General features: G+C 51.1%; 1 protein-coding gene across 1 annotated transcript in view; it reads left to right on the top strand.

The window, feature by feature from the left end:
• The first annotated feature begins 9,611 nt into the window (after nucleotides 1-9,611).
• Nucleotides 9,612-13,730, top strand: part of PYGB (glycogen phosphorylase B) — a 44,105-nt gene continuing 39,986 nt past the window's right edge. Inside the window, exon 1 of the mRNA XM_075992874.1 lies at nucleotides 9,612-9,958. Coding sequence (XP_075848989.1) covers nucleotides 9,716-9,958 — 243 coding nt within the window. The 5' untranslated portion in view covers nucleotides 9,612-9,715. The remainder of the gene's footprint in view (nucleotides 9,959-13,730) is intronic.

Here is a 13,730-nt window from a genome sequence, read left to right on the forward strand (position 1 = left end):
GATTGCCACCACGACACATTCCTGCTGTGGCTTCAAGGAACTTCACACAGACGGCATCGCCCCGCATGTGCTCTGTGCCTGAGGCCTGTGCCTGGCTTTCAGCTCAGCATGTTTATGAGATTCATCCTGGTTCACATGTGTGTTTGTTCGTTTGTGTTGTTGCATAGTAATCCATTATTTCAATATGGATTACCACTGTTTCCTCATTTGCCTATGGATGGTCACCTGGGCTGTTTCCTGTTTGGGGCTTTAATGAATAAGGCTTCTGTGATCACTCTTGTGCAAGTATTTCGGGGCATCTGGTTTTAGTTCTCTTGGATGCATACCTAAAAGTGGAATGGCTGGGTCATATTGTAAGTGTGTGTTTAACTAATAACTAACAACCTGCCAAACCGTTTTTCAACACGGCTGTCGCATCTTACACTCCCATCAGCAGGGTACAAATTGCCCCACACCTTCCCAGCACTTGGGACTCAGTCATTTCAATGTTAACTGTTCTAGTGGGCGAGTACTGCTAGCCCATTGTGATGGGATTTTGCTGTCGTTGTTGTTCTTTGATTTTTAAGAGATGGGGGTCTCACTATGTAGCCAAAGCTGGACTCAAACTCCTGGGCTGCAGCAGTCCTCCCACCCCAGCGCCCCAGTAGCTGGGACTAGGGCTCAGGCCACAACATCCAGCTCCACTGTGGTCTGCATGTGCATTTCCCTATGTGAGCTAGTGAACTTTAATGGAGGCTTCAAGAATCCTCCTGCCCAAGCCATATCCTGCCTCCCCTAGCACCACTTCACCTAGCCGCCTTCGCAGAGCACCACTGGGACCCACTTCATTCTGGATCCACCGGTTCCCCAGGGGCCCAAGCCCCGCGTCAGTGGGCAACCCACTCGCTCTGTAAAGAGCAAATATTTTGGGCTCTGCAGGACATACAGCCTCTGTTCCAGCGGCTCAGCTCTGCTGTTGAAGTGTGAAAGAAAAAAATATAAATGAATGAGTGAGGCTTGTCCAAACTTGATTCATGGACACTGAAATTTGAATTTTATGTAATTTTAACATCATGATTTATTCTTTTATTATTTATTTATTTATTTTGAGACAGAGTCTCACTCTGTTGCCCGGGCTAGAGTGCCGTGGCATCAGCCTAGCTCACAACAACCTCAAATGCCTGGGCTCAAGTGATCCTCCTGCCTCAGCCTCCTGAGTAGCTGGGACTACAAGCATGCGCCACCATGCCTGGCTAATTTTTTCTATATATATTTTTAGCTGTCCAAGTAATTTCTTTCTATTTTTAGTAAAGACAGGATCTCACTCTTGCTCAGGCTGGTCTCGAACTCCTGAGCTCAAACCATCCACCTGCCTCGGCCTCCCAGAGCGCTAGGATTGCAGGCGTGAGCCACCGTGCACGGCCATGATTTATTGTGCGGGAGCTGCAGCAGCCCACCTGCTCCAGGAGGGAGCTACCTGAGCATGTGTTGGGACCGCCACTAAAGGAATCATGGGAAGGGGCAGAGCAGGGCAAAGGTCAGGCTGGGAAGGGCCTGTGAGCCCAACAGGCAGCACCCTGACCACAGGCTTCTTGTCGCTGTCCCTGCCCAGCCAGCCTTAGCGCTGTTCCCTGTTCCACCTGGTCTTTTGGGAATATGCACATCAGGGTGCCCACTGGCTTCAGCCCAGTGTCTCCCTTGCCCCTGGCCACCTCCTCAAGTCTTTCTTTGCCCCATGCCCAGCCCAAGGACCCGCCAGGAAGGGGAGCTGAGACTGGCGTAGGATGGACGCAGGTCCTTGTTAGGAAGTAGTAGTTTGCAGAAGGTGTTGGGCTCAGACCTCCACCCAGGGAGTGTCAAACCTGCAGCCTGTGTAACAGCTCTGCGGGAGTGTCTGGGAGGCAGGGGAGCTGTGAGGAGACTCCTGGGGGAGCAGAGGACCCGGGAGAGCCGTGGCCGGAACACTGGCTCACACCACTGCACCCCGCTCCATGGAGCACAGTGCAGGGAGCGGCCTGAGCTGGAGGCCCCAGGCTTCCTCTTAGGAGGACTGGCTGCTGGACAGATTCTTGGTAGCTTTGGGGAGAAGCTGAGCTCACCAGCTAGAATCCTGGGACCTGACTTGGGAGCAGGCAGGAAGCCACCGACCAGCCTGAAGGAGGACCTGGAGTGCTGCCGGCGTGACGGGAGGGCATGAGGCCCCATGGCTGCAGGGTCTGGGCACCCGGCCCCCAGCCCAGGTCCAAGGCTCCCTGCACCCACAGAAGCTCCCACATCCTCAGGCCCTGCAGTCGCGCTGCCTGCAGGTGCAGCGCCATCCCTCATCTGCCACCTGCAAGGCTGGGCCCAGGGCTTCGTGTGAAGGACGCGCGTGAAGGGCACAGCTGCAGGTGACATGCTCTCACGGTGGTGTGGACGTGCCACGGCTTACTCACCGCTCCGGTGCTGATGGAAGTCTGCAGAGTTCCCAGTCAGGACTGATCTGAATAGGGCTGTTGTGAGCATTTTGTAACGCTTTTGCATTACAAAGTGCTCATTTCTGTTGTGTGTTTTCTTTGGCATGGAGTTGCTGGGTCATAGGGAAGGGTGCGTGTCGCCTTGGTGAATACTGCCAGCTTTTCAAGGGGTTGTGCCAACCTGTGAGGAGTTGTTGGTGTAGAAACCAAAGGGGCTGAGATGCACGTCAGGGCCAGCAGGTGGGGACCGATGCCAGGGGCACCCCAGTGATGTTGGAGGGCGCGACCTGAGGGCTCAGGCTGTTTCACTGGTGTCCCAGAGGACGGGGGCTCCAGCTGACACTGGCTTACACAAGACAGTACTGAATTAGAAGCTACAGCATTTGCTGTAGGATTTGGATTTGCAGGGCCATGAAAGGGGAGTATGACAAGAAAACGCCAGGTTTTGAGTCCAGGAGATGGGAGAGTGGTGTGCTTTGGTGGAACTGTGGACCACGGTAGGTGCTGGCTGAGGAAGGAGCCAGAGGGTGATATCACGGCAGCACCAGCAGGATACAGGCTGGTCGGGTCCCACCAGCTCAGGGAAGGTGCTGTGGTTTGAATGCTCGCCCCTCCAAAACTCCTGTCATGGTATCAGGAGGTGGGGCTCTAAGAGATGACTAAGCCTTGAGGGCCCCATCCCCATGGTAGGCTCCCTGCCTTAATAAAAGAGATTTGGGGAGTGGGCTCTCTCTCAGCCTTTCCACCTTCTGCCGTGTGAGGACCCAGCCTTCCTCCCCTCGGGAGGACATGCCAAGCAGGGCCCATCTTGGAAGAAGGGAATGGCCTCACCTGGCTCCAAGCCTGCCGGGACCTTGACCTTCGACTCCCAGCTCCAGACTGTGAGGTCATTCTGTCTTCTGCGGATGTTCAAGCTCACTGCCTGGCTCAGAGTCGGTGCAGACAGAGCAAGTGTCTGATGAACGAAGGAACCTTTCGGTGCTCCCCACCAGGGAGCAGGTGCAGGGGGCCAGCGCACCCCCTCTGGTGGGAAGTGGCCAGATGAAGGCACCACTAAGCGTGTGTCCCCAGCTCCCCACCCCGAGCTGTCTGAGGACCTGGGCAGCACAGACACGGTTCACAGAGACACCTGCTTTCTAGGACAATTTCCACAGGCACCATTGGCATCCCTCTTCATTCATTCAGGCTGCCTGGAGAGAGCAAAGCTTTCTCAGTGTGAGACTAACGTATCTGCTGGAGAGACAGACAGCTTAACAGCCAAGCCTGCCTGTGGACTGGAACCTTCCACTTGATGTGATGCCAGCAGGTTTCTGTGGACCAGCACAAGCAATACTGAGGACCCCTGACCGTCTAAGTGCCGGTTTCACCCCAGGGCCTGGTCCTGAGTGACCAGGAGGTGGGGGTACAGACGTGCCCATCATCATTCTCAGCTGGCTCTCTTGAGCTGTGCCCCCGCGATGAAACGACAGACAGGTGCCCTGGCATCCCCAGTCACTCTGGGGCAGCAGAAAGTCCCATCTAATGCTCCATGGTAACCACCACAGCTCCAGGGCCTTGTCCAGTTTAATATCCACCCCACCCCCCAAATAGGGAGATGTTTCTGGCTTGGAAGAAAGCAGGTGATGGCCTTGGGGTGGGACCAGCTTCTGTCTTCAGCATGTTCACCTCGTCCCTCACCAAATCCTGTCTGTGCCCCCTGCCAGGGGATGGGGTGGGTCGGGGAAAGGGGGTCGTGAGGTGAACACCCCAGGCCAACTCTCACCCTGGCTTTAGAACCCATCTCACGATCACTGAAGAAGTGGCGGTGCGTAGGCCCAGGCTACAGAGGTGGGTCTTGAGGCCCAGCTGAGCCTGAGACAGTGTCCGACGTTTGCACACCGAAAGCCCCAGCGCCACCAGCGGCACACAGGAGAAGTGGGTGGTGCACAGAATGGCATTCCTCCTAGGACCAGGCTGGCCCTGGGTTAGCCGGGCAGCCCGGGGGCAGAGATCCCCACATTTGCACAATAGAAAGAATGCACTGGGGTGCTCCCTAAGCAGCTGGGGTTCTGGATTGGGGCTTTGGGAATGTGCTTGTAACAAGCCCTATTGCAGTTTTTATTGGCAATTTGGGGAAATTGCCTTAGGTTTTATCTGCACATCCATGGGCTGGGTCCTAGGAGTCTGTCCTGTGTTTTTATGCTATATTATATTGTAACGGGTTGAGTGACGCTTGGCCCTCTCAGTGCGCTGAATCAGCACGTAGCTTACTAAGGGTCTGTCCTGTTGGCGATGCAGAGTCAGATCCCATCAGGAGGCTGGAGTCTGCGCATCTCCGCATTGTAAAGGCCTCTTCCCCTCCACAGCCCAGGAGGTAATCTGTGCGGTGGTGCCCTGTTCCCCCAACGTTGTCTGCTCCTGCATTTGCATGGCCTCCTTCTGAAGAGGAGCTTCCTGCCGGCTTCCCCCATCTCCATTTTATTTCCTTTTGGTACCTCTGTGGTCTCATGGATTCTTCTTTTTAACATCAGTGTGTTAAAACACATTAATGTCACTAAGGATATCTGTTCACACACCCCAGTGGAGGGAGGGCCCCAATTCCACAATGACATTCCAGCTGGTGGTCTTTATTCTACTGGGCTTTATAATTACCAACCTCTCAAAAATAATGCATTTGTTATTTCCCTCCCATTTCCTGAAAGACCGGGTCTGTGTTCCTTTGCAAATATCTAATTGACCAGAACAGACCAGCCAGCAGCGTTGCCGGGATCCCAGAGAGTTTTTCCTCTGCACCTGTGGTGTCACCAGGGGCTGGCTTCTGAGTCACTCATCCAGCCAATATTTATTGAGCCCTTATGATCGATGAGACACTCCAGGTCCTCAAGAAGCTTAAGCCTAGCAGACCAAAAATGTCTGCTTTCCAGTGTCTTCTAACTCCTGCAGCATTTCATGCCACTCGCAAGACATCTTTCCTCTCTGTTTCTGAGGCAGGGAGCTAGCTGCAGATAGAACCCGAAATACCTGTTTCAAAGAACTTTAAAGGTAACTTATTATCTCCAACAACACAGAATGGCTCACTACAACAGTAACGGATCCTGAACCAACATCCATCACTTCTTAGTAAATGAATTTTTAAAATGGTCTCCCCAAAAAAGAAGAAAGATCATAGAGAGCCTGGCTAGAACAGGGATCCCTGTCTCCAAGGCGAGCAGGGGCTCTGGCTGCCAGGACAGTCCCTTCTCTTGGAGGGCAAAACTGCTTTTCAGCTTTATAGAAAAGAAAAGCAGCGCCCAGTTTCCTTCCATTTTGTGTGTTCTGAAACCCTACAGTTCTGCTGTTAAAATGGAAGATGAGAGCCAGATTCCTCACCATGGCGGACCCCGCCCTTTGACCTGGCTCCCACCTTCGTCTGAATCCCATTGTTGGTTGTATAGGGGAGGAAAAAATCTCTTCCCCTGCCAACGTTAGCTTTTCCAGCCAGGGGCCCTAGAAATGAGACTGGGCAAAGGCAGATCAACAAAAGAAAAACAAGCAGAACATTCATTCATTCATTCATTAGCATCTGCATTGCACTTACACCTGGGAGGCCCCAGAGATGCGGAACTCAAGGTGTGGTCAGAGCTCTGGTTCATATATCTTCTTAGGCTAACCCAAAGAAAAAAGGGGTTGAGGCTTCTGGGCAGGGGAGGCAAGTTATGGGGAGGTGTCTAGTCCATTTGGGGTTGCCATAGCAGAATCCCACAGACTGGGTAATTTAAAAAGAATAAAATTTTATTTGGCTCACTGTTCTGAAGGCTGGGAAGTCCAAGAGTGTGGCACTGGCATCTGGTGAGGAACTTTGTGCTATATCATCCCATGGAAGGAAGGCGGAAGGGAAAAGGAGAGAGAGATCATATGGTCACAATGGCAATTAAATTTCAACATGAATTTTGGAGGGGACATTCACCATAGCAGAAGGTGACCAGGAAAAGTGTGGTAAACAGGAGTTGTTTCGGAAGGTTTGTTATGCAGATTTAAGCCACTGCCTTCTCCATTGGTAAAAGCTGTTACCAGTTCTCCCCTCCCTTATATGGAGGGAAACACACCTTATGGAAATTTCCTTTATAATAAATGTGAATTTCCTTTATAAAATAAAAATTTCTGCTCTGTTTTTAGAGCTTTTCCTGTGTCTGCTAGATCTCAATGGCTGTTAGTTCAAAGTAATCCACATGCTAAAATTTTCGAGTGGCATAATCTGGTATCCCTCAGTTGCCTCTTCTGTGAACTGTCCCAGTTGGTGCCCACCTCAGGGCCTTTGCACTTGATGTTCCCCAGTTTCATTCATTCATTGATTCATTAGTTCGTTCATTCATTTTTTTTTTTTTTTGGTCTCAGCTCAAATGTGCTTTTCTTCACATTTATAACTATCTAAAAATTATTTATTTGAAAATAGCTGAGATAATTTTGGTGTTCATTTAGCCATTCCAGCAATATTAGTGGCCAGGGGGGAAGTGAGGGGGCATAATGGCAAAAAGGCTCCTCCCTTCTTCAATCGCACTCGTAAGGAAGATTCGGTATTGTGCCACGTGCCGAGGGGAGGGGATCATGGGAGTTCTCAAGAAGAAGAAATTACATCTGAGTGGGAGGATTGTTACAGCAAAATTCGATGATACATGTTAAAGTACATACAGTGAGGAAGACTTTATTCAGGACCATCTTGGTAGATACAGGGACCACTGCAGTGGGGTCTTGCAGCGGGGAAGAAAGATCAGGCTCAGCTCCAAATATGGCATGGGCAGCGGGAATGTATAGCCAAGGAGCAAGGTGGGGGGCAGTGGATGGAAAATTACCAAGAGGACACATCAGGGGTTCGGGGATCCTGGCTAACCCAACTAAAAGGATGAGGAATCTGATCAGATATCTCGGACGAGAGGTTCCTGTTAAACTGACTTAGGGTTCTTGATAAAACTGGATTTTACAAGGAAGTGCACAGATGGACCTAGAAGAAGAAGGTTCCGAAGCCAGACTAAAGTTTGGTCAAGCAAAAAAATCTTTGCCAGGACCACGGAAAATTTCATAAAGAAAGTGTAGCTATGAAAGATGGAAAGAAGGACTTAAAATTTTATTTAACCAGAGTAACAGAGCAAGAAATAAAAGTCAATCCAGTAAGAAAACATGCAGTCCTTAAATCAGCAATCATTAATACAGTCTACAGCCGCTGATTTTCCTTACTGACATTTATGCTAATTATACAGGAAATATTGTGGAAAAAAACAGGAAATACAAAATGTATAAGGAAAATAAAGAAACCCCCTATAAATGTTGATGTGGATGTGGAAAAAGAAGAAGAAGTAAATTTTATAAATTTAAAGAAGAGTAATTTTAAAAAAAAAAAAAGAAACCCCCTAATAATTCTGCCACTCAGAAATAACCAGTGCTTATGTTTTGGTATAAACCTGTGTTTCCAACACAGCAATCTCTAGCCACAAGTGATTATTTAAATTTAAATTAATTTAAATGAAATAAAGTTTAAATCATTACTGTCATTTCTGCATTACATCTTTCTTATTTCTGTCTTTTCTTTTATCAGTATTGCATCATCCTTTACACTGTCTTAGCTATTAAAATTGTCATTTCCTTTAGCAACACAATGGTTTATGATATTGACTTTGTGAATGCAGATCCGTTGGGGCTTGTGCAGCAGAGCAGGACGTGGCGGGGTGGGACAGGAATGACTGTTGAGGGTTTCCCTTATCAGCTATGTGAGTTTAGGGAGATGTTTTCACTTCTCTGTGGCTCACCTTTGGCATCGTAAAGTGGGGGTCATTAAAGGCTGTTGTGGGGATTGAGTTTATCAGGTACAGCACACAGTCACCATCAACAGGTGTCAGCTCAGTGTGCAGCACAGCTGGGGGGATGAACCTTTACAAGGTTTTAATTCTAACCTATATCACAGCAGAAAACATTTTTGTATAGCTCATTTTTTTTTTTTTTTCCTTTTGAAGCTTTCCCTGAAATCTGTTCCTCGGAGTGGTACAAGTGGTCCTAGGGCACATTTTTATGACTTCTCCTGATTTGCCAGATCACTCTCAGATGATGTCAGTCTACAGAGCTTCCAACTAAGCTTGGCCCCCACGGCACTGCTATCAGTGCCTGCAATTCCATCTTGCTGGCTCCAGAATCTCTAGGATATAGTGCAGGAGTGAATCCCAGAGCTGGAGCTGGGTGGGCCATGGGGGGCCAGATTCCAGATTTATTGCACCCTGAGAAGTTTGCAGCTGGAAGGGTCTCCAGGTAAGAAGATAACTTTGAAAGCATCACACCAGGAAAACTACTGCACCTGGACTTTTATGACATCTCCTGTGGGCAACCTTTGCAGCCCCATTCAGCCCAAGACCACCAGGAGCAAAACCATAGTACCACAAATGGGCTTACTGACCCATTGCAATGAGGGGACCGTCCCAAGGTCAAAGGAAAAGGCAGATTCTTACAGGGTTGGGGAGGGTGGAATCTAGGTGAACGTCACATGAAGCAGGGGTCCTCTCAGGCTCAGAGCCAAGTAGGGCTGTGTGCAGGGGGTCGGCGGGGCTGGTCTGCACAGTGGACCCCGCCCAGTTTCCTGGGGGACCACGGTGTTGAGCAAACGCGGGAGGCTGCGTCTGTCCAGACGCCCCTATGTGGCGCTCCAGCCTGCGCTGGGATGAGGAGGCTGAGTCTGTCAGTGACCGAGCTCCTCCTGCCAGAGGGGGATGTCTCCTAATTCCTGCCGGCGTGTGATTTAGGCAGCGAGGCTTCTCAGAGAGTGAGGGGTCGTGATGACACTGGACTGGGGTGTGTCACGCCCTTGGGGGAAATAGAGTCTCTGGTTCACTCGCCGCTGGTTTTCCCCGCGCCTGTCACCGGGTCTGCGGGTTGGCGGGCAGATGGGCACTTTCTCAGCGGAAACTAACTTTTCCTCTTTCAGCTGGTGTTTCCAAAGCCGCCCGCCCCACCTCAGGCGACTTGCCTCGCAGGCGCTGGCGCCTTGCCAGCGAGGGGGCAACTCCCAGCTCCGGGAGGCGTGGGCAGGTCACCCGGACACCGCAGCTCCCACGGGCGGCGGCGTGCCCACCCAGGAAACGGGACGCCCCGCCCCGCGCAGGCCCCGCCCAGCTCAGGCCCCGCCCCGCGCAGGCCCCGCCCCGCGCAGGCCCCGCCCCCGCCGCAGCGCGCAGGCGCGGCCGTGGCAGCCGGCCCGCGCCGCAGTCCCCCGCGCCAGAGCGCCGCAGCATCCGCGGCGTCCGCGCGTCCGGCCGCTGTCCTCCGCCACCTCGGCCGGCGCGATGGCGAAGCCGCTGACGGACAGCGAGAAGCGGAAGCAGATCAGCGTGCGGGGGATCGCGGGGCTGGGCGACGTGGCCGAGGTGCGGAAGAGCTTCAACCGGCACCTGCACTTCACGCTGGTCAAGGACCGCAACGTGGCCACGCCCCGCGACTACTTCTTCGCGCTGGCGCACACGGTGCGCGACCACCTGGTGGGCCGCTGGATCCGCACGCAGCAGCACTACTACGAGCGCGACCCCAAGGTGAGGCGCCGCCGCCCCCGCCGCAGGCCCCGGACCGGCGCCAGGCGACGCGCCCTCCCCGGGAAGACGCACGTAGGGCGGCGCGAGCGGGATGTGCGGCGGCTTCGAGGGCGGCCGCCGTCCCCGCCCCGCAGCCTGCGTGCCCCGCGCGGTCGCCCTCGCTGGGGTCGGCCTGCTGTGCCCTGGCCTGGCCCGGTGCTCCGGGTGCTCCCCGCGCCCGGCCCCGGCGGAGCAGCTCCGGCCGTCGCCTGGCACCGTGGCAGGTGGGGGCCGGGCGCCCTGTGCGCGGGGCAGACCGCGGGACCCTCGCGGGGAGCCAGCGCCGGGCGAGCGGGCGTCCGCCGTCCCCGCAGAGCCCGAGCCCGGGAATCCGGCCGAGAGTTCCAGCGACTTTCCAGCCCTGCACTTCCGTGATAGCTGCGGGCGGTGCTCCCGACACCCCTGTCCCGGCCTTTTGTTTTCCTGCAAATGCGTGTGGGAGAGCAGGGGACTAGAACCAGGCCTGGACAGTTTTATGGGTTGGAACGGAGTGAGTTCAATAATCTGCAGGGAATTGAGTAGCTTTTTGGGTCTAGGCTGAGGAGAAGGAAATCATTAAAGACGCCTGCTTAAAACCCCAGGGGTCCTAAGGCCAGAGATGTCTCTCTGTCTGCATCTCTTCAGAAGGTCCTGGCTTCAGAAGGCACCTTCTTGGAGACATTTACTTGGCTAAAGTTCATGGAGATTGTTTTAATAATCATCACTTCTTTTTATATTTTGCAAAAATTTGTTTGCAATAGAAAAATACATTGAAGAAAAGTCGCTGATAATCCCCCATTACTCCTAATCATGTTAAAATGTAGGTGTATGTCCTTCCTGATCTTTTTGTATTCCTAAATATGCATGCACATTTAAAAAAAGGAATACATGTTGCATGTACAATTTTGTGGCTTTTCCGTTTCATTCATAAACATTTGTACCTTTTTTGCTCATAAACAACTTTACAAAGTCAATAAATATGGGTGGTCAGGCTCAGGCTGGTTTCGACAGTCTTGGACAGCCCCCTGTTGCTGGTTTCATTTTGCTCTAGACAACAGAGAATTTGTCTTTCTCCTATACTAAGGTAGAATGAAACTGGTGAGGGAAGAACACACTTGCAGGCCTGAAGCCAGTTTGTAAAGATTTCGTTTGCAGTCTACACCTGGGCACTGGGCAGTTGATTTTTCTTTCTGGAGACAAAGTCTTCACTCTGTCACCTAGCTAGAGTGCAGTGGCTGTCATAGCTCACTGCAACCTCAAACTCCTGGGCTCTGGCAATCCTCCTGCCACAGCCTCCCCAGTAGCTGGGACTGTAGGCAAGCGCCATTGCACCCAGCCAATTTTTTCTATTTTTAGTAGAGATGGGTCTCGCTCTTGCTCAAGTTGATCTCCAACTTCTGAGCTCAAGCGAACTCCTGAGCTCAAAAGATTCTTCTGCCTCGGTGTCCCAGTGTGCTAGGATTACAGGCGTGAGCCACCGTGCCCAGGCTTGGGCAGTTACTTTGTTCTTGACATTTTAAAGTATTTTTGTAGAGTGTTAAGATATACTTAACACAGTAATTGCTAAGAGTGAGATTGATTGCTTTTCCAAACTAATTTTGGGGTACTCTTTTTTCGGAAATAGAGATGGTAAACAGGACAGATTTGTTAGAATACCATGGGAGCCGCTTCATATTTAGTATGCAAAACAACGTAGAAAGAAATGGCACCAAATGGCCAAAACAGGTTATAACAAGGGCTTGGGATGACTTTGCCAGGGAAATCAGCCAAGAAGCAGTGGCTCCCCCAGAATTCCCTGCTGTTGGAAGAGCTCTGATGCACAGCATCATTTTTATCGTCCAGCCGAGGATGACGAGTGTGCAGCTTTGCCTGCACATTCAAGGGCATCTCCCTGGAGCTAAACCGGGACACAGCTCAACACCTTAGGGCTTCCGTTAGAGTATTTCTACATAATTAGATTCTGGAGAGGCCGGTGATGTGCTCAGGGAATCACAGAAATGACCTTCATGATCAGAATTAGTGCCTCTAACAAAACAGGTTTTCTGATCCTCTGAGAGAGGTCTGTTTTATTGTCCACTGTGGTGGCTCCAGGTGGAAACCTTTGTCTTAAAGAAGCCACGCAACCTGTAATGGAAGGCTGTTTGCCTATTCTGGATAAGAAGGCCTTGTAAAGGTGGAAAATTGGAATTTAAATGCTTTTTTGGCTGATTCATGATGAAAATTAGCTTGTAGTCCTTTCTCTGGAAAAATGACGTGTTTGCTGGAAATGGACCAGAAACCAGCCCGCCAGAGCCACGGAGGGGAGGTGGTTTCTCAGTAAACCTCAGCCTGGAAATGGCCTCAGGGATGTGCACCAGCACCCGCCGACTGTGGTAGAGTGACACTCGATAGCTGTAAATAAAATAGAATGCTTTTATTGTAAGTACTGGAGGAAAAATTAGAGAACAGAAGCCAGAAGGAAAAAAATTAGCTGTTATCTCACCTGCTGGTAATAACATTGTAAATGCTATAAACATTTCGTGTTCTACATCGTTTTTTTCTGTACTGATAGAAACACTTGTTTTTATTGCATAAAATCATCTCTTGCTGAACCTATTGTTTCATAACTCTCAGTGCTTTGTTTTTGGTAAACAGCAGAAACAACAGAAACTTGGAGTGCTCAGAAGAAGGTTTTTCAAGCAACCTGCCCGGCAAATCAGCAAGTCAAAAAATCTGGCTAAAATTGAGGGGTTTGTGCTTGGCAAGAGGCAGTGCTCGGTTTTAGAGGTGCCTTATGGATTCATGAAACAAACAAGCCCTGGCAAGGGGGAGAGTAAGGTGGCCTGAGAAGTACAGAGCCTGGGGCTGTGCTGGGCAGGGAGAGGGCTGCATAAGAGGGCAGGTTTCTCTTAGACCTGGCTTTACTGTTCAGTCTGTGCCGCCGAGGGCTTGGGGGGGATTTCTTAACCTTTCACGGCCTCAGTTTTTTCGTCTTTAAAATGAGGGAATTGAGTTAGTAATCTATTCCTGAGGTCCTTTGCCATTCTAAAATGTTAGGGTTTTGTATTTGCTTGTAAAATGTTTCCATTTTATATTGACATTGTAAGATGTAGCACAAAAGTTTCAAATGAGTAGAAGGCCTCAGAGAGAGTTGAGGTGGGGCAGTAAGGGCAGGAGCAGGGGTTAAATTCAGGTGGAAGGTCAGGACACACAGGGCAGACTGGAAGTCCTAGCAGCCAAAGTAGATCATGCCCAGTTTTGGGAGTCAGAGGGTCCCTGCTATGATGTCCAGAATGGGCAAGTGTGTGATTTATTCTGTGGGTCTTCGTAAAGCAGTTGTACAATGTGGGGGACAGCTGACCGCTGCACGCTGCACGCTGCAGTGGATATGGATTAATCAGTTTTCTGTGGCTTGTTCCTGTAAGCTCTTTGCGGGACTGCAGTGGTAGATTAAGGAAAAGCAGCTCTACCACGGAGCCCAGACTGGTGTCCTAAATATTCCTAATACGATAATCACAGCGAATACAATTAATCTTTCGGTTTGGCTGGACCCAAGGGTTGAAGGGAGATGATTGGGACCTGTGTTGTGCAGCCCCAGCTGCCTGTGATCCTCACTTCTGGGGTTCTGTTTTAATTAGTGGTAGAACCAGCCGATGGAATCTTGTTAGCACTCCCGGTTGCCCTGGTGTTTCCCCTTGTATACATGAAGTTGACCTTGCATCCCTGGGCAGGCGCCCTGACAGCAGAGAGCTCAAAGTTAGTTCTCTGGCCAGAA

The sequence above is a fragment of the Microcebus murinus genome, chromosome 16 (genome assembly GCF_040939455.1).
Source record: "Microcebus murinus isolate Inina chromosome 16, M.murinus_Inina_mat1.0, whole genome shotgun sequence".
NCBI lineage: Eukaryota > Metazoa > Chordata > Mammalia > Primates > Cheirogaleidae > Microcebus > Microcebus murinus.